General features: G+C 51.3%; 1 protein-coding gene across 5 annotated transcripts in view; it reads right to left on the bottom strand.

Moving 5' to 3' along the window:
* Positions 1-21,991, bottom strand: part of kmt2ca (lysine (K)-specific methyltransferase 2Ca) — a 52,273-nt gene that overhangs the window by 29,440 nt on the left and 842 nt on the right. For 4 of the 5 annotated variants that reach the window (XM_041065338.1, XM_041065340.1, XM_041065339.1 and 1 more), the window contains exons 2-30: positions 20,142-20,369; positions 16,754-16,833; positions 15,902-16,520; positions 15,361-15,540; positions 15,191-15,213; positions 14,826-14,915; positions 14,627-14,736; positions 14,379-14,529; positions 13,947-14,118; positions 13,325-13,439; positions 13,037-13,200; positions 7,904-12,384; positions 7,596-7,790; positions 6,437-7,452; positions 6,197-6,298; positions 4,732-4,857; positions 4,005-4,127; positions 3,792-3,893; positions 3,563-3,667; positions 3,190-3,371; positions 2,909-3,073; positions 2,599-2,708; positions 2,389-2,451; positions 1,377-1,479; positions 1,144-1,247; positions 868-996; positions 594-698; positions 297-421; positions 8-203 (exon numbers count right to left, since the gene is read on the bottom strand). In XM_041065338.1, the coding sequence (XP_040921272.1) occupies positions 8-203; positions 297-421; positions 594-698; positions 868-996; positions 1,144-1,247; positions 1,377-1,479; positions 2,389-2,451; positions 2,599-2,708; positions 2,909-3,073; positions 3,190-3,371; positions 3,563-3,667; positions 3,792-3,893; positions 4,005-4,127; positions 4,732-4,857; positions 6,197-6,298; positions 6,437-7,452; positions 7,596-7,790; positions 7,904-12,384; positions 13,037-13,200; positions 13,325-13,439; positions 13,947-14,118; positions 14,379-14,529; positions 14,627-14,736; positions 14,826-14,915; positions 15,191-15,213; positions 15,361-15,540; positions 15,902-16,520; positions 16,754-16,833; positions 20,142-20,368 (9,463 nt within the window). In that variant the 5' untranslated portion in view covers position 20,369. The remainder of the gene's footprint in view (positions 1-7; positions 204-296; positions 422-593; positions 699-867; positions 997-1,143; positions 1,248-1,376; positions 1,480-2,388; positions 2,452-2,598; positions 2,709-2,908; positions 3,074-3,189; positions 3,372-3,562; positions 3,668-3,791; positions 3,894-4,004; positions 4,128-4,731; positions 4,858-6,196; positions 6,299-6,436; positions 7,453-7,595; positions 7,791-7,903; positions 12,385-13,036; positions 13,201-13,324; positions 13,440-13,946; positions 14,119-14,378; positions 14,530-14,626; positions 14,737-14,825; positions 14,916-15,190; positions 15,214-15,360; positions 15,541-15,901; positions 16,521-16,753; positions 16,834-20,141; positions 20,370-21,991) is intronic. The other variant, XM_041065341.1, reaches the window with a different exon arrangement.

The following is a 21,991-nucleotide window of genomic DNA, read 5'->3' as shown; positions in this document are numbered from 1 at the left end:
AGCTCACGCAGTGTTCCCTGTTTCCTGTTGGTTGTCATGGCATCGACGAGCAATCCCGAGGGGGAGGGGCCATGTAGACCAGGGGCAGGGCTCTTCATGTCACCTGCTACTGCTCCTGATTGGCTACCAGCTGGTGTCTCTGGCCCCGCCCTCCTGTCCACCTGCCGGCTCTGGTCCAGAAGATCCCGACCAAAGAACGCCTCCTGGGCGAGGACAGGGACAGCCAATCAGAACGCTGGGATTCAGTGAGTGGGTGTCTGTGTGTGTGTGTGTCTCTGTGTCTGTGTGTGTGTTACCTGTAGGTACGATGGAAAAGCTTCCTCCAGCTTCGTCTTCTTCTTCCTGTACCTCTTCTTCACCTTCTCCATGGCCTGGTCTGACGGGGGCACTGTCTCCAAGGCAACGTCAGCATCCAACAGGCCTGAAACACGAGACCGGCACACGATAAAAATATTCATCTTTAGTCTATAAACTATTCCTGAGTCTGATGTTTCCATTTCGGTCACACAGCGTTTTGTTTTGTTGTGATACTTTGACATCAGTGTGAACTCATAAAGACGGCGGGGGCGTGTTCACAGGAGCAGGTGTCTCACCTTCGTCTCGGCCCAGCAGCGTCTCTGTCGAATCTTTCCTGCACAGTTTGATTCTGCTCGGACCGGCCTTCCCACCACGCTGACGCACCATGAACCCCCCGATGCCTGAGACACAAAGAGACAGACAGGGACGGAGACATGAGACAGGCGGGGACGGAGACATGAGACAGACAGGGATGGAGGGGTAGCAGAGGCTGAGCTGAACTAATCTGCTGCCTGTCGTCTGGTTCTAACTGGTTGTGAATTCACCTGACCACAGTCCACACCCTCTCACCTGGCCTGTAGGGTTTCCTCTTCCTTTTCTTGTTGCCGTCGGTAACCTCTGGCTCCTTGGTGACATCATCGTCATGGGTGTGGTCTCGCTCAGGGCTGGAGTCAGATTTCATCTCACACTCCACGTCACCTGGAGAACAGAGACTTATGATGTATTTCCTGTGTTACACTGGCTCGTGGTATATGAACAGGTGTTCCTGCTTTACAACACGAACACCGTATTCCTGTTTACTAATCTGGTGTTTTGTGGGTGCGCTTTATGTTTGTGACCTCTGACCTCTGTGATGGTCCTGCTCAGTGGGGGGGTCAGGGTCAGGTGGGGTCTGTAGGACAGACACACTGTTCTGGTTGATGATCCTCAGCTTCAGTTTGGGTTTACACCTGCAGGCAGGGCGAGAACAGGAAACAGCTGATCAGTGTGATGACTCATCAGCTCCGCCCACACAGAACACCTGGAGAACACCTGGAGAACGTCCAGAACCTCCAGAGAAGCAAAAAGCAGCAGTTTACCTGCGATACCTGCGCGGTGACGTCAGCGGTTCAACCAGAGACTGAAGGTGAGACAGACCTGACTCTGTGAGACACACTCCATCCTGAGTGTAGGTCTTTGTGTCTGTAAACACACACACACACACACACAGAGTTATTATTCGTTTTTTTAAAATTATTATTAATATTCTATCTATATTTTCCATTTATATTCTATTTTAACATTTATATAGTACAATGATACAACAAACTGAAAAAAATATAAAATTACACACACCCACACACACACACACACACACACACACACACACCCACACACACCCACACACACACACACACACACACACACACACACCCACACACACCCACACACACCCACACACAGAGACTGAAATACAGGGTGTTGTATGAAAAAAGCAAAGAACAAGTCAAAGCACAGCACAGTGTGAGATACTGTAACACCAAGGTGGAGTTTAAAGTTCTGAGTAATATACCAGCTAACAGCACTGAGTATGTGTCTGTACTAATAGAAATATATTTAAATCATATCTATATACACTGTACACTGCTGCCTGTAATGTTGGAATCATTCCTCTTCTTATTCCTGTGTCATCAGGAATCACAGTGACTGATCAATAAAGTTTATAGAAGATATTCACTTTATCAATAAATAAATCACACTGTCACAATCACTTCATGAGCAGAGGTCAGACATATTTATTCTCTTTATGGGCGACAGTGTTGACATAATAACATTTTAGTAACATTCCTATAACAGTGTGTAATGTCATATGGAATATAATATATAATAATTGCACATCATTATCAGAGTGAAGCGCACGTCATGCATGTAACTATGTGACCGGCTCCACCTCACCCCTGGATAACACTCACAGTCTGTTACACTGCTGCCTGTGCGAGACGGGAATCAGAATAAATCATAAGTCACGGGGCAGTGACGGGGCAGTGACGGGGCAGTGACGGGGCAGTGACGGGGCAGACGCAGCGCATGTCCGAGTGCAGAGACACTGACCTGGTTCTCGGATCCTGGAGATGATCTGAGCCATGTAGGGAGAATCAAAACTGTCCGACCTCCCTGAAACAAACGCACACGTACATCAGGTCAGGTCCAAAGCTCACCATCAAACTGCGTGGCGGCACAGCTGATGTCACCGCTGCTCAGCGTTTCTACTGATAACTGAACGCATCAGCAGCTGGTTCTGTGGACTGTGTGTGTTTTTACCGTACGAGCCGCGGCTGTGAGCTCTGCACAGCGAACAGTCGAAGCCTTCATCAGCAGCAACCTCCACCTCATCCTCAGAGGCCAGACCCTGACACACTGCATGGACCCACCTACACACACAGACACACACACACGCACACACACACTCTTTATTTTACTGGACCTGGTGGGCTGACGTGTTTCCATCCTCCTGTTTTTATTCTCAGCTTCAATTAGTACGAAACGTACGTGAAAATTAAAAATATCACAAAAAACTGCTGAAGCTGTGTGTATCAGTGTGTGTGTGTGTGTGTGTGTGTGTGTGTGTTACCTGTCACACTGCTGACACTGCAGTATGAGGTCGTCCTGTGTGTACTGTCTCTGACAGAGAGGACAGTGGCTCAGACTGGCACACGGTCCACAGCGACTGTAGTTACTCTGCCAATCACAGTGCAGACCGGGGGAGGCGGAGCCACACTGGACACACCACACACACCTGAGGACAACACACACCGTGTCAGAGAGAAAAAAAACACACACACACACACAGAAAGTCACATGTTTCACAGGCGACAGTCAGGTGATGGACAGGTGATGGACAGGCAGACACACCATTTGCACTTCCAGGCTCCTTTAGGTACTGTATGGAGGGGCGGGTCCAGACAGTAGGTGTGATAGCTGATGTCACAGTCGTCACACAGCAACAGTCGCCCGGGGTCACTGGCCTCGCCACACGCCTCACACACCGTACACTCCAGACAGCGCCACCCTTTGGTCAGGACCACCCGCGTAATCTGTACACAGTTATTCCAGTTATGAGAAAAGCACTGAGCCTGTGAGAGGAGTGACCAGGAACAGGAGGAGAGTCCTGCAGACAATTCACGTTTTAAACCATCAGTCAGTGATGAACAGGTAAACTCAGAGTCTGTGTGTGTGTGTGTGTGTGTGTGTGTGTGTGCGTGTGCGTGTGCGTGCGTGTACTCACCTTGACGTTGACACAGTAGGGATGGTAACACTGTCCACACTGAGAACACGCCAACAGTCTACCTTCAGCACCCTGACCAAAACTACCACACACCACACACATGTCCTGCACACACACACACACACACACACACAGTGTTGGTAAACTCTGGTATCATATGTCAGCAGCAGTACTGAAACATGAGTGACACTGAGCCCTGGTAAGTCCAGGTGAGTCCAGGTGAGTCTACCTGTCTGAGGGTGAAGTGGTCGGAGGTGGAGAACATCACCACCGTGTTGTGCATCGAGTTCTCCTCCTCCTCTTTGGGCTGGAACTGCTCCACGTACCCACACTGACACACAGAAAACAGTAATCAATAACCTTCTATCAACTATTGATCAGCTGTGCAATGCTGGACTTACAGTACTGTCACACCGGAACCAACAAAACTGTGTGTTCTTACTCCAGGTGACACAGTCAGACTGTCCTGAGTCTTCAGTCTGCTCCTTCCTCTGGTCCCTCCTCTTCCTCCTCCGACACCTCCTCCTCTGGACCTCCTCCTGCCCGGAAACCCTGAACCACGACCCTGAGGAGGTGGGGGGATGAAGACGAGGAAGAGGAAATAAAGGAGGAAGAGAGGGTACAGAGAGGAGGGGGATCAGGAGCAAAACAAAAAGAGTAGAAGGAAACAGGAGGAGTAACATTAAACCATGACATCATTGCTTTAATGACAGGAACTACATCACACATCTGTTACCATGGAAACACTGATGATGCAATGACATCAGCAGGGTCTCCTCCCTGACCTGGACACAAGTTTTAGAAGTTTTAGGACTTCACGTGATATTTGTGGTTGAATGTGACGTCCCCTGAGACACACTCACCAGCTGTGCATCTAAAACCTGGTCTGTGGCGTCCAGGTGGTTTCACGACGCCACCCATCTCACCTGTATCTGACTGAGGACCTAAACGTAAACACCGATGTCCTTTACACCCCACAGGGGCGGACGTTTATAGACACACAGTAAGCTGCTGTTAGTTCCAGCACACACACGGGCAGACTGGAAGAAAGGGTGCACCTGTTATTCACTCTGTTAGGTCCCAGACGGGTGGGTGTGAGTAAACACACAGTTAGTAAGCTGGTGGTTAGTTACAGAGAGAACAATCAGAGTTAGGGTGCGATTCTTTACCACTCTCATGCTCCAGAGGGGGGAGTCCGGTGGACGGGGCTTAGGGCTGTCCCACCCTCCCTCCCCTGTGGAATCCTGGGAGGACGAGGGGGGGCTCACCGCCCTCCGATTACTCCACCACGAACCCTGAGTTAAGGAGGGAGGAGGAGGAAGGTGGATGAAGTGAAGGAGAAGGAGGCCAAAGAAAAGGAGGACAGAGGGAGGAAGAGATAGAGGAGCATTAGGGGGAAGAAAGAGGAGGAGGAAGAGGGAGAGGAGGAAGAGGGAGAGGGAGAGGAGGAAGAGGAAGAGGGAGAGGAGGAAGAGAAAGAGGGAGAGGAGGAAGGGGACAAAATGCAGTAACATAAATGCAACAGCCACAAAAAAAGTCAAACTGAAACAGAAAAAAAAAATCAGGCAAAACTAACAGAGTCATGATGAGACGCTGTTACCATGACAACAACATGCAACTTGTCAGTCATACTGGGACACAGACAGTCAAACTGGGACACGGACAGTCACACTGGGACACAGACAGTCACACTGGGACACGGACAGTCACACTGGGACATGCATCAGTCGTACTGGGACACGGACAGTCGTACTGGGACACGGACAGTCACACTGGGACACGGACAGTCGTACTGGGACACGGACAGTCACACTGGGACATGCATCTGAACACACAACCATTGAAAAAAACAGAAAAACAGTTTCATGCAGTGATCTCCATGTTCTTCACAGGACATCATGCTACAGCAGTGTGTGTGTGTTTGTGTGTTTGTGTGTGTGTGTGTGTGTGTGTGTGTGTGTGTGTGTGTCTGAACCACACATGCTGAGAGAACACAGAGGCTGGATGCACTGTTACTGAACAACAGGTGAGGATGAGGAGCAACATGTTGTGTGTGGCTGGCTGATTGAACTGCCTGCCTCCCTGAGCTGACTGAGGAAGCAGCATCAGCCCCTGACAGACGGGGTGGGGGTGGGGACACAGCAGCCGTCAGCTACTGCTTTACTGTCACAGGAAGAACCCACCACCACTCAACTCAACCAGAGGCAGAAGAGGGTGGAGAAGTTGACTGCTCTTTCTGTCTGAGGGGGAAATCTAAATAAAACATCATCCAAAGTTATAGAAAGAATAAAAACAAACGGTTTGGCTCTGAAGTGAGCGGCTTCTGACAGTTCAGTTAAAGCTCAGCTGGTGCTGAAACAGCTGACTGACACAAAGTTCAACCACTGCATTATGTACATCTGCTACATCAAACATGCCAACAGTTCCATTAGAGACCAAAGGCAAGGATTCTGAACTAATCACCCACAGCTCATCCTGTTTTCATATAAAATGAACAAAATGACTGGAGGTGATTTTGCTGGCTGACGGTCAGGTCAAAGGTCAGGTGACACAAACCACTTCAGCCAATAAACTGGGCATAGAACCAGGAGAGTGACAGAGAACAAACACCTGCAGAGCTCAAAGGTCACATACCTGTTTCACTCTGGCTCTGCCAGGGGAGAACTTCCTCTTGGAGATGGCCGGTTTCCCCATCCCAATTTTAGGAGTGAAGGGGAGCACAGTGGTGGGAGGTGCCTGGGAGCAAAATATACGTAAGGAGAGGTGAGACACTAACAGGAGGACACGAGCGGAAACGTTAGGAGGAGGAAACGAGGAGGAAACATCACTAGGAAGAGTAAATACGGTCACCGTTTCCTGAATTTTTAGATTTACCTTGAGAGGCGGAGACTCTCTGGCAGGGAAAGAGGACCTGAGAGGAGGTGAGGGTGGGGAGAGTGGAGGTGGGGTGACAGGAGCTCTGGTGGGGGAGGTCTCAGGGGAGGCCTCGGTGGAGAAGGGAGACTGCCTCAGACGGATGGAGAGGTCGTCTGACGGCCTGGAGGAGCAAGGAGGAGGCCTGAGAGTCAGACCTTTCCCCCGTCGGGAGAGGTCAGGCAAAGTGGGGGAGGAGAGGTGGAGGAGGGAGTTCGGAAGAGATGAGGTGCTCATCAGCTCCATCACCTCCTGGTCAAAAGAGGGGTCCAGGTCCAGCACAGGGCTCACCAGCTCTTCCTCCTCCACATCTGACTGATCCTCCTGCTTGGAGCCCTCCCCTGCCTCCTCCATCTCACCTTCATCCATCCTACCTGTTGCTCCCTCCACCTCCTCCTCCTCCTCCTTTGCATCCTTCCTCTCCTGCATTGGCTGTTGGTTCGTAACCACCTCAGGAGCTTCTGCCCCATCTGATGCTGGCTCCAACATTTCAGGAGGCCCCTCCTCCTCCTTCCTCTCTGAAGGCTCAGCGTGTGATTGGTGCTTATCTTTGGTGGCTTCTATTGCCGCAGCAACAGGTTCAAACTGGCTCTGTGATTGGCTGGAAAGTGTTTCATCCTCTAGCCCCACCTCTGATCCTGTCTCAGTCTCAATTCCTCTTCTACTGGTTGGCTCCGCTTCCTGGAGGCAATCCTCCAGGTGAGGGGAGCAGGAGGGGGGTAAGGCAGTCCTGTGAGGGGAGGAGGAGGGGGAGACTTCCAGAGAGCCAGCTCTAGGAGGAGAAGGAGGAGGCGGAGATTGTGGTGAAGGGACGGGGAAGGTAGGACGGGAGCAGGAGGGCTGTCGGAGGGGTAAGGCAGAGTGTGGTGTGGAAGGTTGGGGGGAGAGAGGAATCAGCTGTGGCAGGAAGGGGGGGGCAGCAGCAGTGTGAGAAGGAGACCGATGGTCTTCATACAGCACCAACGCAGACTGGACTCCTACAGACAGAGATCAGAGTGAAGAACCTGGACAGTCAAACACTGACACTGACTCTAACACAACTTCCTGTAAACATCACAGTAAATGTACGATCTCAACGGTACCTCTGCAGGCTAGAGTCGACAGTGTACCCGCTACCTACCTGAAGCAGGATTCTCCTCCTGATCGTGTCCTCCCTCTGCCTTTGTCCTCCCGACAGGGTCGTCTTCTGGACTCTCCTTTGTTGTCTGATGAGACTGCTCCACCTTATCCACCCCCAGAGTTTCACTGTCCATCTCCTCCCCTTCAGCCTTCCTCTCTTCGATCACCTCTTCCTGCTCCCCAACCACAATGGTGCCTGGGGAGGGTGGGACATTATGAAGTCTGAACTATTAAAACCACAGTTTTCAATGTTGATGCTACACATGAGACACGCTGTGTTTTTAAACGGTAAATGTCCCTGATACTCACCCAAAGTGGCTACAGACTCCCTCTCCGTTTCTGTGTCTTCCTGATGGCTGGAAACAAAGAGGTTTTCTGGACCAGGACCAGCATCAGGCTGCACAGGGCTAGCAGGACCAGGACTAGGGCTGCTTTCAGACTGCAAAGGGGTGGCAGGAACAGGGCAAACAGGACTGGGACCAGAGCTAGCTTCACACCTCACACTGCTATCAGGACCAGGACTGGGACCAACACCTGGCCACACAGGGCTGACAGGACCAGGACTTGGGGTAGTCTGTGTATAACCTGAATCCATAGGACCACAAGCAGGTATTGCACCTGGGCTACTGCGCATAGAGCTAGCTTGAGCTTGTGAAGCATGAGAGGAGGGGGGGGCTGGGGGTGGGGGACTAGCAGGTGTGTCACTAGTTCGGCTAGTGCTAGGCATCGCAGTGTTATCCTGAGTAGGGCTAGAATGGAGTGGAGGGCCCAGACTAGTCCGAGTGGAAGTAGCATCAACATGGAGGGGTGGTCTCTGATAAAAGGGGCTTACAGAGGCAGTGCGTTGTTGGCTTTCAACAGCAGACCTATCATGGTGAGGGCTAACTGGGGGCTGGCTAACCTGGCTAACACCACCCTGGTTGGGGCTCGCAGCAGGTGAGTTATCAGGTAGGGAAGCGGCCGGTTCTGGGCTTGATGGCATGATTCTGTCTGAAGGTTTAACTAGACCAGGATCACACTGATCTGCACTGGGAAGAACAGAGCTCTGGGTTCCAGAACCAGCCACGGTATCCACATCAAGACCTGAACTACCCAAAGAGGGGTTCAGCTGTGCCACATTAAGGCCAGAACTGGTTCCAGTGTTGGGAGCTGGACTATAATGCGGACTACCTTTGGGGCTACAATAGGTTTCACTTGCCTGAGCTGGACTGTGAGGTGGACTAACACAAATGACAGGACCATGGGCAGGGCTGCTGTACATCAAGTTGGTTAATGAGGGACTCCCTCTTTGGAGACGGCCTGAGTGGGCACCAGGACTAGTTTGACCAGCAGGACTAGACCTTGGTGGACTGTGGATGGCGCTAACATCAGTTAAGCTAGCAGAGTGGGGATCGGTGTGGCCACTGTGGTCTGAGGTAATCTTGCTCAGACTGTGGCTAATAAAGTTACTAGTGGGGCTAGTACCAGTTGGCCTACAGTGTGGGGGACTAAAACTAGCTGGAGTAGTCTGTGAAGGACTGCAGGTAGTTTGGATATGTGAGGGACTTGACTGACCAGGATGTGTGGGACTTTGGCTCGTCTGAGTTGGTGCAAGTTCAGCAAAACCAGAAACAGGGGGACTAATTCTCTTTTGGGCATTCACGGTGCCCATCAGACTGCAGCCACTGTTAGCTTCTGAGTGAACTGGGCCAGCATAAGTAGCACTAGCATGAACTGGACTGCCAGGAGTGGTGTTAGGATGACTGGCATCAGCTTCTGACTGAATACAAAGAGTTGAGTGGTCAACGGCTACCTGCATCTCCTCATCCTGACATGAGAGAGGGTGGACGGGTCTAGCCAGTACTGCTGAGGGACTAGTCTCAGCAGCTAAAGGGCTGATGTGGGCAGGTCTAGTCTCCATTGGCATGGAGCTATCACAGGCCTGAAAAGAGCTGGCAGGGCTAGTAGGCATTTCACTGGCATGTGTAGGGCTGGCAGTAGCTGAGCTAGCTTGAATATGTACGGGGCTAACTTTACCTTCCATGCAGCGTGAGGGTTTGTCCCGACAAGGACTCTGATGAATGTGGCTAGCTGGAAGAGGAACTCTCTCCGTTTCATCAGCACAAGGTGAAACAATTGGGCTACTGTGTTTCGTTGAAGTGCGAATGTTAAAAAGGCTTTCTGGTGCGATGATAGCTGGGACGTTGCTGGGGCTAGAATGGTCAGGGCTAAGCATGATACTCTGAATGGGACCAAGCTGGTTTGGGAGTTGGCCATCTGTGCAAAGGATATCGGGGGGCACGGTGGACAGTTCAGAGGTGGGGCTTAGAGGGACAGGGCTAATTTCCAGTGGTTGGCTACTGATGTTCGGAGTTGGCTGAATAAGGCTATGCTCCAAGGACTTCAGCTCTGTGGTACTGGTCTGGGTGCATTCCTCAGTGACTTTTGACTGCGCATTATGTGGAGGAGGAAGGAGGCTCAGCTGCAAAGGCTTCCCGGGCTGTGTAAAGTGGGCCTGTACTTGAATAGCAGGCTGTGGCTGACTACACTGTGTGGGTCTGAGGGGGGACGGTGATGGGCTACATGCAGCTGAAATAGGACTCAATGAGGCGTGTGTTTTTGGTGTCTGGGTAGACCTACAGTAGACTGATGAGGGGTCCTGGTCCAGTGTAGAAATGTCCTGTGCAACCCTATTCTGCAGGCAAACAGGGCTGCTTGATCCAGGGCTGTCCTGGTCCAGTGTAGATTGAGCATCCTGTGTGGGACTCTGTGGAGGTGATGTGCCAACTTGTGCAGGGCTGTGTGGTGCAGGACTGTGCAGGCTTTGTGAGTGACTGTGCTGAGGATGTGAAATGACTATAACTGCAGGACTACATGATCTATCAGGCTGCGTCTGTGTAGTGCTGTCCTGTGCAGGACTGTGAGGTGGAGGACTGTGCCAGGGCTCTGTAAGTCCTGGCTTAATGTGGGGAGGACTACTGTTTGGCAGAGGGCTGTGAGAATGTGCAAGGCCACAAGACACCGGACTTCCATGTGTTGAACTTTGCTGACACCCTGTGGTTATAAGCTGCTCCTCTGTGGAATTCTGGGTAGGACTAGAAGAGGTACAACTGGGCCCGTGAGGACTATGCTGGGTCTGTGTTGGAGTCCTATGGGTAGGGCTTTGTTGCAGCTCAGCAGGACCAGGAGGGGATGGAATAGCTGTTTTTTGGAGTTCTGTTGGACCACAGTGAGCCTGTGTAGGAGTTTGTTGAAACTCCGTTAGACTAATGGGAGATGGGGTTTGGCTTTCCTGGAGTTCTGCTGGACCAAGGTGGAATGGCGGGGGACTTTGTTGGAGCTCTGTTGATTCAGGGTGAGACAGGGAAGGACTTTGTTGGAGCTCTGTAGGTTTAGGGTTAGACAGGGAAGGACTTTGTTGGAGTTCTGCAGTAACAGGATGAGATGGCATAGGCCTTGATTCAAGCTGTGGTACACCAGAGTGAAAGAGTGGTGAACTTTCTTGGTGCTCTGTTGGATTAGAATGAAACGATAGATGAATTTGTTGGAGCTCTGATGGTTGAGAGTCCGTAGGTGCAGGACTCTGTTGGAGCTCTGATGGGTCAGGGTGAGTAGGTACAGGACTCTGTTGGAGCTCTGAGAGATCCGGGTGAGAAGGTACAGGACTCTGTTGGAGCTCTGATGGGTCAGGGTGAGTAGGTACAGGACTCTGTTGGAGCTCTGAGAGATCCGGGTGAGAAGGTACAGGACTCTGTTGGAGCTCTGATGGGTCAGGGTGAGTAGGTACAGGACTCTGTTGGAGCTCTGAGAGATCCGGGTGAGAAGGTGCAGGACTCTGTTGGAGCTCTGATGGGTCAGGGTGAGTAGGTGCAGGACTCTGTTGGAGCTCTGAGAGATCCGGGTGAGAAGGTACAGGACTCTGTTGGAGCTCTGAGAGATCCGGGTGAGAAGGTACAGGACTCTGTTGGAGCTCTAATGGGTCAGGGTGAGTAGGTACAGGACTCTGTTGGAGCTCTGATGGGTCAGGGTGAGTAGGTGCAGGACTCTGTTGGAGCTCTGATGGGTCATGGTGAGTAGGTACAGGACTCTGTTGGAGCTCTAATAGGTCAGGGTCCGCAGGGGCAGGACTCTGTGGCAGCTCTGATGGGTCAGGGTCCGTAGGTACAGGACTCTGTTGGAGCTCTAATAGGTCAGGGTCCGTAGGTGCAGGACTCTGTGGGAGCTTTGATGGGTCAGGGTCCACAGGGGCAGGACTCTGTGGCAGCTCTGATGGGTCAGGGTCCGTAGGTGCAGGACTCTGTGGGAGCTCTGATGGGTCAGGGTCCGTAGGTACAGGACTCTGTGGGAGCTTTGATGGGTCAGGGTCCGTAGGTGCAGGACTCTGTGGGAGCTCTGATGGGTCAGGGTCCGTAGGTACAGGACTCTGTTGGAGCTCTAATAGGTCAGGGTCCGTAGGTACAGGACTCTGTGGGAGCTCTGATGGGTCAGGGTGAGCTGGAGTAAGACTATGCTGCAATGGTGTACACGTGGTCTTGGTAGGACTCTGTGGTGGTTCTGGGCAGTCAAAATGGGCTGGGCTATGAACTGTAGGACTGATGGGTGGATCCTCAGCATGACTGTGAACTGGTGGCTCTGAAATGTTAATGACTTGTGCCTGTGGAGGACTGGTGGGCAGGGCCGGGGTAGGACTGTGTAGGATTGGAGTTTTTGGAATTAGATCCTCCGTCTGAGTCCTGCAGGTGGAGCAGATGTAACTTTCAGACCCTGCCCTGCCCTGCCCAGCCTGGACAATGCACTCTGTATGGACACACCTGCAGCAAAACACAAAATTTTAAAGATGTATTTTTGCTCAATTTTTACCAGTGTCAGAGGGCGTTCAACCTACACCCCAGAAGCCTAATCTTGTTCCTTTGTTGAATGTCATAACCCTCTGTCCCCAGGGTTAACATGGAGACAGACAGCCATTCACACTCACATTCAGACCTTTGGACAATTAAAAGTCACCAATTAATCTAAACTACACATCTTTTGGTCTTTTGGTCTGTCAGCAAGTGAATCTGCCAAAGTCTGTTGCATCTGAGATTCTTCTGTGACCCGGTACTTCGTTAACTACCTGTCTACCACTTTTTGACCTGCCTGACTTTTCAAGGATGCTGCTTGTTGCAAAATATCATGAACCATCTCATATTACCACGGTGACTATTCTGAAATGATTACTTATTGAAATTAGAGACAAAACTGACAATGAGACCAGGTTGTAATAAACTGGACTGGTCCTCTAAGCTACTGCCAGTGACTGTAACTGTCCCTGACTCGCAGTGAAAGCCCAGGTGCTACAGGACCTACTAACTTTTGCTGTGAGGACATTTTAGCCGTCACACACAGCTTTAAAACTCTTCTTGAGGCTGAAGACTTGGTGTTAGTGTTTGATTGATCGTGGTTAGGGGCTAAGTGTGTGTATACCTATAGCAGCAGGTGCAAGTGAGATACTCCTGTGCTGTGTAGAGGTCTGGGGCATGGCCACAAAGAGGGCAGGGCAGGGCCGGGTCACATGACGCGCACAGAAACGGGTGATTGGCCCACCGGCCTGATGATCTCACACCACAGCGGCGGCAGATTCTGCAGTTCTGGAGGAGAGAAAGGATTTATAACACACACTCGTATATAAAATGAATTTGTCAGAAAGTCAACACCGACACCCTACAGCAGTGTGTGCTTCTGTGTGTAATTATGTGTGTGTGTTCATCTCACCTTGCAGCTCCAGCCGTTGCTCGGTGTGTGATCCAGAGGTGGTGTGAGGCAGTGTGTGTGGTAAGCTTTATCACAGCGGTCACACACCAGCAATGCACCATCGTCCCCTCGCAACCTAACGGGGGGCACAGGGTGAGAGGTGAGTGCTCGTCAGACAGTCAAGCTGAGTCTGACTAGTTAACTCAGGCTCAGTTCACACCTGACATTAACCTGCGTCTCCAGTGACCACGTGATCCAATCTCACTTTCCCGCTCTATATGCAAATAAACACCGACATCACTTCCTTTACAAAGTCACGTGTTGTTTTTAACAATGAGCAGCAGCAGTTTGTGTGTGAATGACTTTATGTACTTCCTGTTGGAGAGTAAATGAAGCCTCATTGGAATCGGATCTCAATGAGCCTTGGGTGCTTTCACATCTGAACTTAGACCTGTCTACTTGTGATGGGATCACCTGAGACCACGTTAACGCCAGGTGTGAACAGAAGTGACAGCTGGCTGCCCATCTCTGCCTGTGCACGGTCTCAGTCACTCAGTCTAACACTTCAGAGATGAGCTTTCAGTAAAACTGTTACCAAACAAACAGGGAACCTGTTGATCAGTGACGGTGAAACGTGTGTTACCTGCAGCTCTGACACACTCGACACTGAAGACACTGCCAGCCGGCCCGGCAGAGGGGGGATGGGGCCAGAGGGGGGTCCAGGCAGCTGCCATGGTAACAGTTACCACAGCAACAACACATCAACAGTCTGCTGACATCACCACCACTCGAACACAGCACGCACTGTGAAAAGACTGAGAGAGAAGTTTTCACCCAAAGTTAGTGAAACTTTGAGCTGAGGTTTCCCTGGAGTCCTGCTGTGTGGACGTGAGCTCACTGGGTGAACTGGGAACCACATTAACATGGAAGTGTCAGGCACTGCACTATAAAAACACAGTGACTTCTTTTCACGTCTGACACAAACGAGCAGGGTTAGGGCTAACCCCCATGTAAACAGAAAACACAATAAAAGGTGGAAATCTGTGTATGATCGTGTGTGTGTGTGTGTGTGTACCTGTCTGTGTGTGTCTTGTACACAGTGTGCGTCTCTGGTTCCAGTCCTGATGAGCTCCAGCAGCAGCAGCACAGGGGAAGTGGTAGCTCCGCCCACAGCCCTCCTCCCAGCAACGCAGCGACGCCCCGAGTCGACGGCAGAATGCACACACCTGGACAGGTGAGACAGGAGGCGGGGCTTCATACGGCTGTTTACAGCTGTATTCCTCCTGAATGTGTAGTTGCTGATCAGATTTAGTAGAAACTGACCTGTGTGCTTCCTGAGTCGATGGCTTTGTCCACGTAGAGCAGTGATTGGCCCTCACCTCGACACACCCCCTCTGACCAGGCTGCACACTGCAGGTGAGCACAGCACTGACCTGTGCAAACACAGCAAGGTTCACAGTCCAACAGTGACACAAGCAGGTAAAGGAGGAGGTAAGGAGAAGAAGAGGGCAGTTTCCTGTACCTGTGGGGTCGAACAGTGATTGGACGTTGATGTCATGTGGAAGGCCGATGGGTCCGAGCTGCTCCACAAACTCTGAGGAAGACTCGTCCTCTGAAACATCAGAGCACAGGTCAACATCCAAACACCTCCTCTGCTTAAAGCTGTGATCGATAAGTAACACTGATGACATATGAACATGATCAGAACGAGTCGATCAGCAGGAAGAGGAAAATCAATCAAAACCCAAACCTTCACTGATTTCTGAATTCACTCTCGTGTTCAAACACAACTTTATTAAATCAGGAACTGATTTTGATCACATCATGAATCAAATCACACCTGCAGATTCCCAAATTTCCCACCTGTCAGGTATGAACAGTACTCACCACACTGCTCTGGACTGCTGCACCTGGACGCACGAGCACGGACACACACACACAGACACAGACACACAGACAGACACTTAAGTTAACTGACTTGAATAACTGATAATGATGCAGTAAAACAATCTGAACGCAGCAGTTCTTCTCATGACAAAGGAGGTGAGGTCACTCACAAGGGCGGGGCCTGGTTGCCGCGGTAGCAGTGGTCGTGGCAGTCGTTATCTCGGTCAGAGGAGGCGCGGCGGTTGAGGACGTGGAGGGGGATGTATCCAGGCGTCGGGCCGAACACCACCAGCCGTCCCTGGCCCAGAGGAGGCTCATCGCCACAGTAACAGAAGGCACACTGCTTAAAACTGCAGGGTGGGAGACAACGGGGGGAGGGGAGGGGGGGTCAGGATGGGATGTTCTGGTGCCTGATTTATTCACACACACACACACACACACACACACACACACACACACACACACACACACACACACACACAAACCAAAACCCAATTCTAACCCTAAAACCAGTCCTGAGGCCGACCAAGATTTCCTCACTTTACCAAAATGTCCTCACTCCATAAGGTCTTCCCTAAAACTGGTCCTCACAAAGATATATGTACAAGTACACACACACACACACTCACACACACTTACACACTCACACACACTCACACACTCACACACACTCACACACACTCACACACTCACACACACTCACACACTCACCGTTTTTGGGTGTGTCCCAGGCTGGGGGTAGGTGAGGCCCCGGAGTCGTCCTCTGACATAGACCGCTGGAACAGAGGGGACAATGAGTCCTCATCCTCTAGTCGGGGGCAGGGGGAGACCGGAGGACTGGAACAGGGACTCAGAGTGGGACTCTGCTCCATGGGACTGGCCCCAGGACTTGTCCCACCCCCTTCTGTCTCCATGGGAACCGTACCAGCGCTGCAATCCACCTCCATAGGGGCAGGGCTGTGGCCTGGGCTGGGCTGGGCCTCCTCCACAGGATCAGGAGCTGGTCTGGGGCTGGAGGCAGGGCTGTGAACTGAGCAGCGGTCCAGCAAAGGGGACGCGGAAGGGGGAAGGGGACTGAATCGAGGTTCTTCCCCAGGACTGGAGGCCGGGAGCAGCACAGCAGCAGGAGCGGGGCTGGTTCTGTCCTCATCCTTCACTCTGGGAGCAGGTTCTGGGCTGGATTTGAGGACTGTGGGGTCAGGGTGCAGCTTAGGTCCCAAACTGAGCCTGTCCTGGCTGGGTTCAGGGTCGGGGTCAGGGTTTGTGTTAGACTTCCTCCTGGACGTGGATCGACGGCGTCCTGTTGTCTTCTCTGTCTCCTCCTTCACTTCTGTGGACAGAAAACACAAAATCCACCAACAGAAATATTTATATATCAAAACTTCAACTAATTTAAACAAAACTTTGAAGGACATGAGACACACACACACACACACACACACACACACACTGAACTGTGCTGACCCACACAGATCAGAGTAGTGTAAATAAACAGCCTCACACTGTCAGACGTTTAAACAAAGGTGTGTTTGATTTCTACACACTCTCCGTCATCACACGCACCTGTCTTGTGATGGGGTCTCTTCTCCATGGCGTCCATGCTCTCTTCATCCTCTACCTGGGCTCGGCCTCGACTCCGCCCCCTGCACAGGCACACACACGAAACACACCTGGTCAGCTCCTCAGTGTGATCAGACTCACACATCACGGCGTTCATTAAAACATGTGTGACACAGTGATCACAGCTTAGAGTAACACACGGTGGGGTCACACCACCCTCTGTGTGACACCTGAGGCATTAAAGTGCAAACTGACCTGAGGTCAGTCAACAGAAGCCCACTGCCCCACGTGGGACCTGAGGATCAGTGAGTTACCTTTCAGTCTGTGCGTCGTGCTCACAAGCGTGAACACGAACCAGAACTAACAGACAACAACAGGTCACCGGTCCCCCCGGTCCCCCGGGCCCCCCGGTCCCCTGGGTCCAGACTCCACAGGAGTGAAAGTCCCCTCTGACTCACCAGTCCACCGGGCCGGCACGTGTTTGGACTGTGGGAGGAAACCTACCCGGGTTCAGGGGGAACTCACGAGCTCCGCACAGAGGGAACCGAGCCGACCGGCAGGTTTGGACCCAGATGCTTCCTACTGTGAGGTGACGGGGCAAAGGCAACACCCTGCTGCCCCGGGTGCAGCTCAGTTTACGTTTTTACAGTTTATGTTCCACTTTATAATACTTCAAATTTAAAGTGCTGCAGTGTAAGAACCACTGCAGCACAGTCTCTGTGTCACTGAGACGGTGCTGAGCTGCATGTTTGTTGTTTACCTTTTATTTCTTTCCTTCTTTTCACTGTAAATACTTCAGTGTATTTATTTCTGTCCTCCAGGATCAATAAGGTCTTATTTTGTCTCGTTACCACGAGCGTTACTTACTGTTGTTTGGACTGAATGATTCATTGATCAAAGGAGAACGTGCTCAACAGATTAACTGATCAGGAAAATCATCGTTGACCTGCTGACATCATCAGGTGTCATCAGGTGTTCAGGTAAACATGACATCACAACCTGAACACCACCAGAGAGGGAGTCTCTGAGGGAGTGTGTGTGTTTAAAGGTACATCCAGCAGTGTGTGTGTGTGTGTGTGCGTGTGTGTGTGTGTGCGTGTGTGTGCGTGTGTGTGTGCGTGTGTGTGCGTGTAGCGGGAGGTAAAACCAGGAGCAGACTTAGTCCAGTACACAAACACACCTCCCGTTGGACTCCTCCTCCTTGCTGCTTATTACCCAGAATGCAACTTAACCACTTCCTCTCCATCACAATTCACTCACCACAAAACACACACACACACACACACACACACACACACACACACACACACCCCTCCTGCAGCTCAGTGACTGAGTGAGTCTTCACATTATTCACTCATTGGCTGAGTGCTGACAGTGAATACGGCCTAATGAGTGGACGTATGAACGTATCGGTCTAACATCTGTGGTGAATGAATGAAGTGAGATGCAGACAGCACTGACACTGAGCTCTGACAGCAGAGATGTGCTCGCACAGATAAACGAAGGCTCGGTGAAGCTGAAGGGAGCTGCAGATTCAGCTGAGGCTCCCGTCACACGCCACGCCGATCCACACGCCACGCCGATCCACACCGATCCACACCGAACCACACGTCACACCGATCCACACCTCACACCAATCCACACGCCACGCCGATCCACACGCCACGCCGATCCACACCGATCCACACCGATCCACACCGATCCACACCTCACACCGATCCACACCGATCCACACGCCACGCCGATCCACACCGATCCACACCGATCCACACGTCACACCGATCCACACCTCACACCGATCCACACGCCACGCCGATCCACGCCGATCCACGCCGATCCACACCGATCCACACGCCACATCGATCCACACGTCACACCGATCCACACCTCACACCGATCCACACGCCACACCGATCCACACCGATCCACGCCTCACACCGATCCACACGTCACACCGATCCACACCGATCCACACCGATCCACGCCTCACACCGATCCACACGTCACACCGATCCACACCGATCCACACCGATCCACACCGATCCACACCGATCCACACCGATCCACACCGATCCACGCCTCACACCGATCCACACGTCACACCGATCCACACGTCACACCGATCCACACCGAACCACACATCACACCGATCCACACCTCACACCGATCCACACGCCACATCGATCCACACGTCACACCGATCCACACCGAACCACACGCCACATCGATCCACACGTCACACCGATCCACACCGAACCACACGTCACACCGAACCACACGTCACACCGATCCACACCGATCCACACGTCACACCGATCCACACCGATCCACACGTCACACCGATCCACACCGATCCACACCGAACCACACGTCACACCGATCCACACCGATCCACACATCACACCGATCCAAACCTCACACCGATCCACACCTCACACCGATCCACACCGATCCACACGTCACACCGATCCACACGCCACACCGATCCACTCGTCACACCGATCCACACGCCACACCGATCCACACGCCACACCGATCCACACCTCACACCGATCCACACCTCACACCGATCCACACCTCACACCGATCCACAGGTCTGCGTTATAAAACTACAGATGAAGCTGTTAATGAGAGCGCCGGTGGATCAGACCAGGTGACCCCACGTTTCTTCAAACCACAGCCCTCCTCAGCAGCTGATTAAATGCTATCAAACCCTGTGATCAGTAGCTCCATGTTGCTGGCAGCAGTGACAGCTGGGAGGGGAACCCTGAACCCTCCTCACCGGTCAGAACCCAGTGGGCTCGTGCAGAGACGGGCAGGGCCGTCGACGTCTGATTCTCCAACAACCGTGTCTGACCAAACGTACTGAAACAGTGACTGACAGGTGTAATGTCAGGTGTAAGGTAAAGACGCAGACTCTCATCAGACAAACTCGTCATGTGACCAGTCTGATGAATGACAACCGTGTGTCAGAAACAACACAATCCTGAGACACCTCCACACGAACCGGCCCAGCGACTGACTGAGCCGCTGAGGCAGGAGGAGAGCAGGAAGCTCAGGCAGGAACTGAGACTCCTGAACTTTCACACTGAGTCACAGTAACGAACATTAGGCCACACCCACTAAAACACCTGTATGTGTGTGTCAACATAACACATCATTTTCTACCATATTCTGCAGAACAGAGGTTACCTGGACATACCTTCAGTTCTCTGACTGCACAGTGAATATAATCAGTACACAATCAACTGCACTGTACAGCTTTACACACAGTGGCATTTAACACTGATTATACACATGAAGGACACGTCAGGTTTCCAGAGACCATGGGGAGGACTCTGTGGTCAGTTCACACACATTCAACACTCAAACTCATCACAGTCACACTTACTTCTTCCTTGATTTGGGAGGTGGTGGAGTAGGAGGTGGAGGAGGAGGAGGTGCGGGGGCCGCAGAGCGGCCGCTGCTCCCATCTTTCCGAGGTCGCCCACGAGGCCGTCTCTCGGGGGTGGGGCTCGTAGCGGCGGCTTTGGCCAGCTGAGCGCTGCGTCCGGCCCGAGTGACGGGAGGTGGCGGCCCTCTGTCTCGAGGCTCCTGAGACTGGGCCTCAGATGGCATTCTGGGAAAACAACAGAGCAGGAAGGGGGTAAGACCTTTTTAATGCCACGTTTGTCAGGTCAGAGTGAGATGTAAATCCAGCGGGGACAATATGGACAGTAATTATTTATTTTTATATCACGGTTTGAGGACTGTCCTGCAGGATTTAACAATAATAATTAATTTAATAACACAACCTGGACCCAGGTAAGCAGCAGACACTGAAACATTTCAGAATCCACATCACTGCTCACAGCTGCCAACAGGCAAAAGCTAACACTTCTCCAAATGAAATTTTAACTTTGAATATCTGCTAAGACGTTAAAGACCTGCACACACCCCAAGACTGACAGGAAGAGGTGATACTCAGCTGCCATCAGCTCACACGCACCTTCACCACCTGCAGGGTCTGCCCCAGGAAGCTGGTTAGTGGAGGTGGTAAGAATAAACCCACTGACATTAAAACACCAGTCCATCAGGTCTGAGGTTAAACTAACTTCAGGGGCAACGTGTTGTAAGTGAAATCTGTGGGTTTCGTCCGATTGGTCTTCAGCTGTGTCTTCAGCTATGTCTTCAGCTGTGTCCCTACAGTGACATGAAGACCTGAAAGTCCACGTCAGTAGCTGCCGTGTTGATAAGAGGGCAGACAGGAGAGGACAGCAGTGTGGCCCAGTAACCCCACTGACAACATGTCAATCATTATGACATGCAGATCATTCAGCCAATCACAGCACACTCCCTCTCTCAGCCAATGAATAAACAGAAAACATCAGTGACCTTTGACCTCTGCTGTCTAGATAGCGCTTATTTTACTTTCTTTCTTTTGTATTTTATTTACAGATCTTTGTTTTTACTGCACACCGTCAGTCTGATGACAAAAGTCTGCTATAACAATTATTATTATTATTATTATTATTATTATTATTATTATTATCACACCCACACTGTGATTTCATTCTGCAGGCCAGAGTTGAAGTAGTTCATCACTCTGAGATCTTTGGAGAAAAGAATTACAGATCAGTCACTAATGAAAACTCTGAGCTGCAACTCACATTTCTCATCATTAGAAATTGATCTGCAGATTATTTGGCCAATTAATCGATCAGCCACATGGTCTGAAAAATGTCCAAAAATTATGCAGAAAGGCAAAATCTTCGAACGTCCTGTTTTGTCCGACCACGAGTCCAAAACCCAAAGAGATGACGTTCAAGACAAAGAAAAGCCTCGAGTCCTCACACATCAGAGGCTGGATCCAGCACATGTTTGACACTGGTCCATAAAAACAGAGACAACTATTAAAATAACTGACAGTTAATTCTCTGTCAATCAACTGACCGCCTGCCTAATTTGCAGCTTTATACCTCTGAACCCTTTAATCAAGACCTACTGACCTTTCACTCATCACCAGTGGTTAGTGTGTCTGCCACACTGTGGTTGTGTTACACTCAATTTCACATCGAGCTGATGGGATCTAATGAGCACACCTTTATACACCTGGTAACATCGGCTGTGCTCAGCAGCTCTGTGTCTGTATCTGCAGGATTAAACTTTTCTAATGTGGAGATCTGATGCTTTTCTGTCACCGCTGATCACAAACTGAGCACTCTTCGGTTTTGGGGAATTACAGCAGGAAGCTTTCGCTGC

Source organism: Toxotes jaculatrix, chromosome 20 (genome assembly GCF_017976425.1).
Source record: "Toxotes jaculatrix isolate fToxJac2 chromosome 20, fToxJac2.pri, whole genome shotgun sequence".
NCBI lineage: Eukaryota > Metazoa > Chordata > Actinopteri > Toxotidae > Toxotes > Toxotes jaculatrix.
This window is presented reverse-complemented; position numbering and strand designations above follow the sequence as displayed.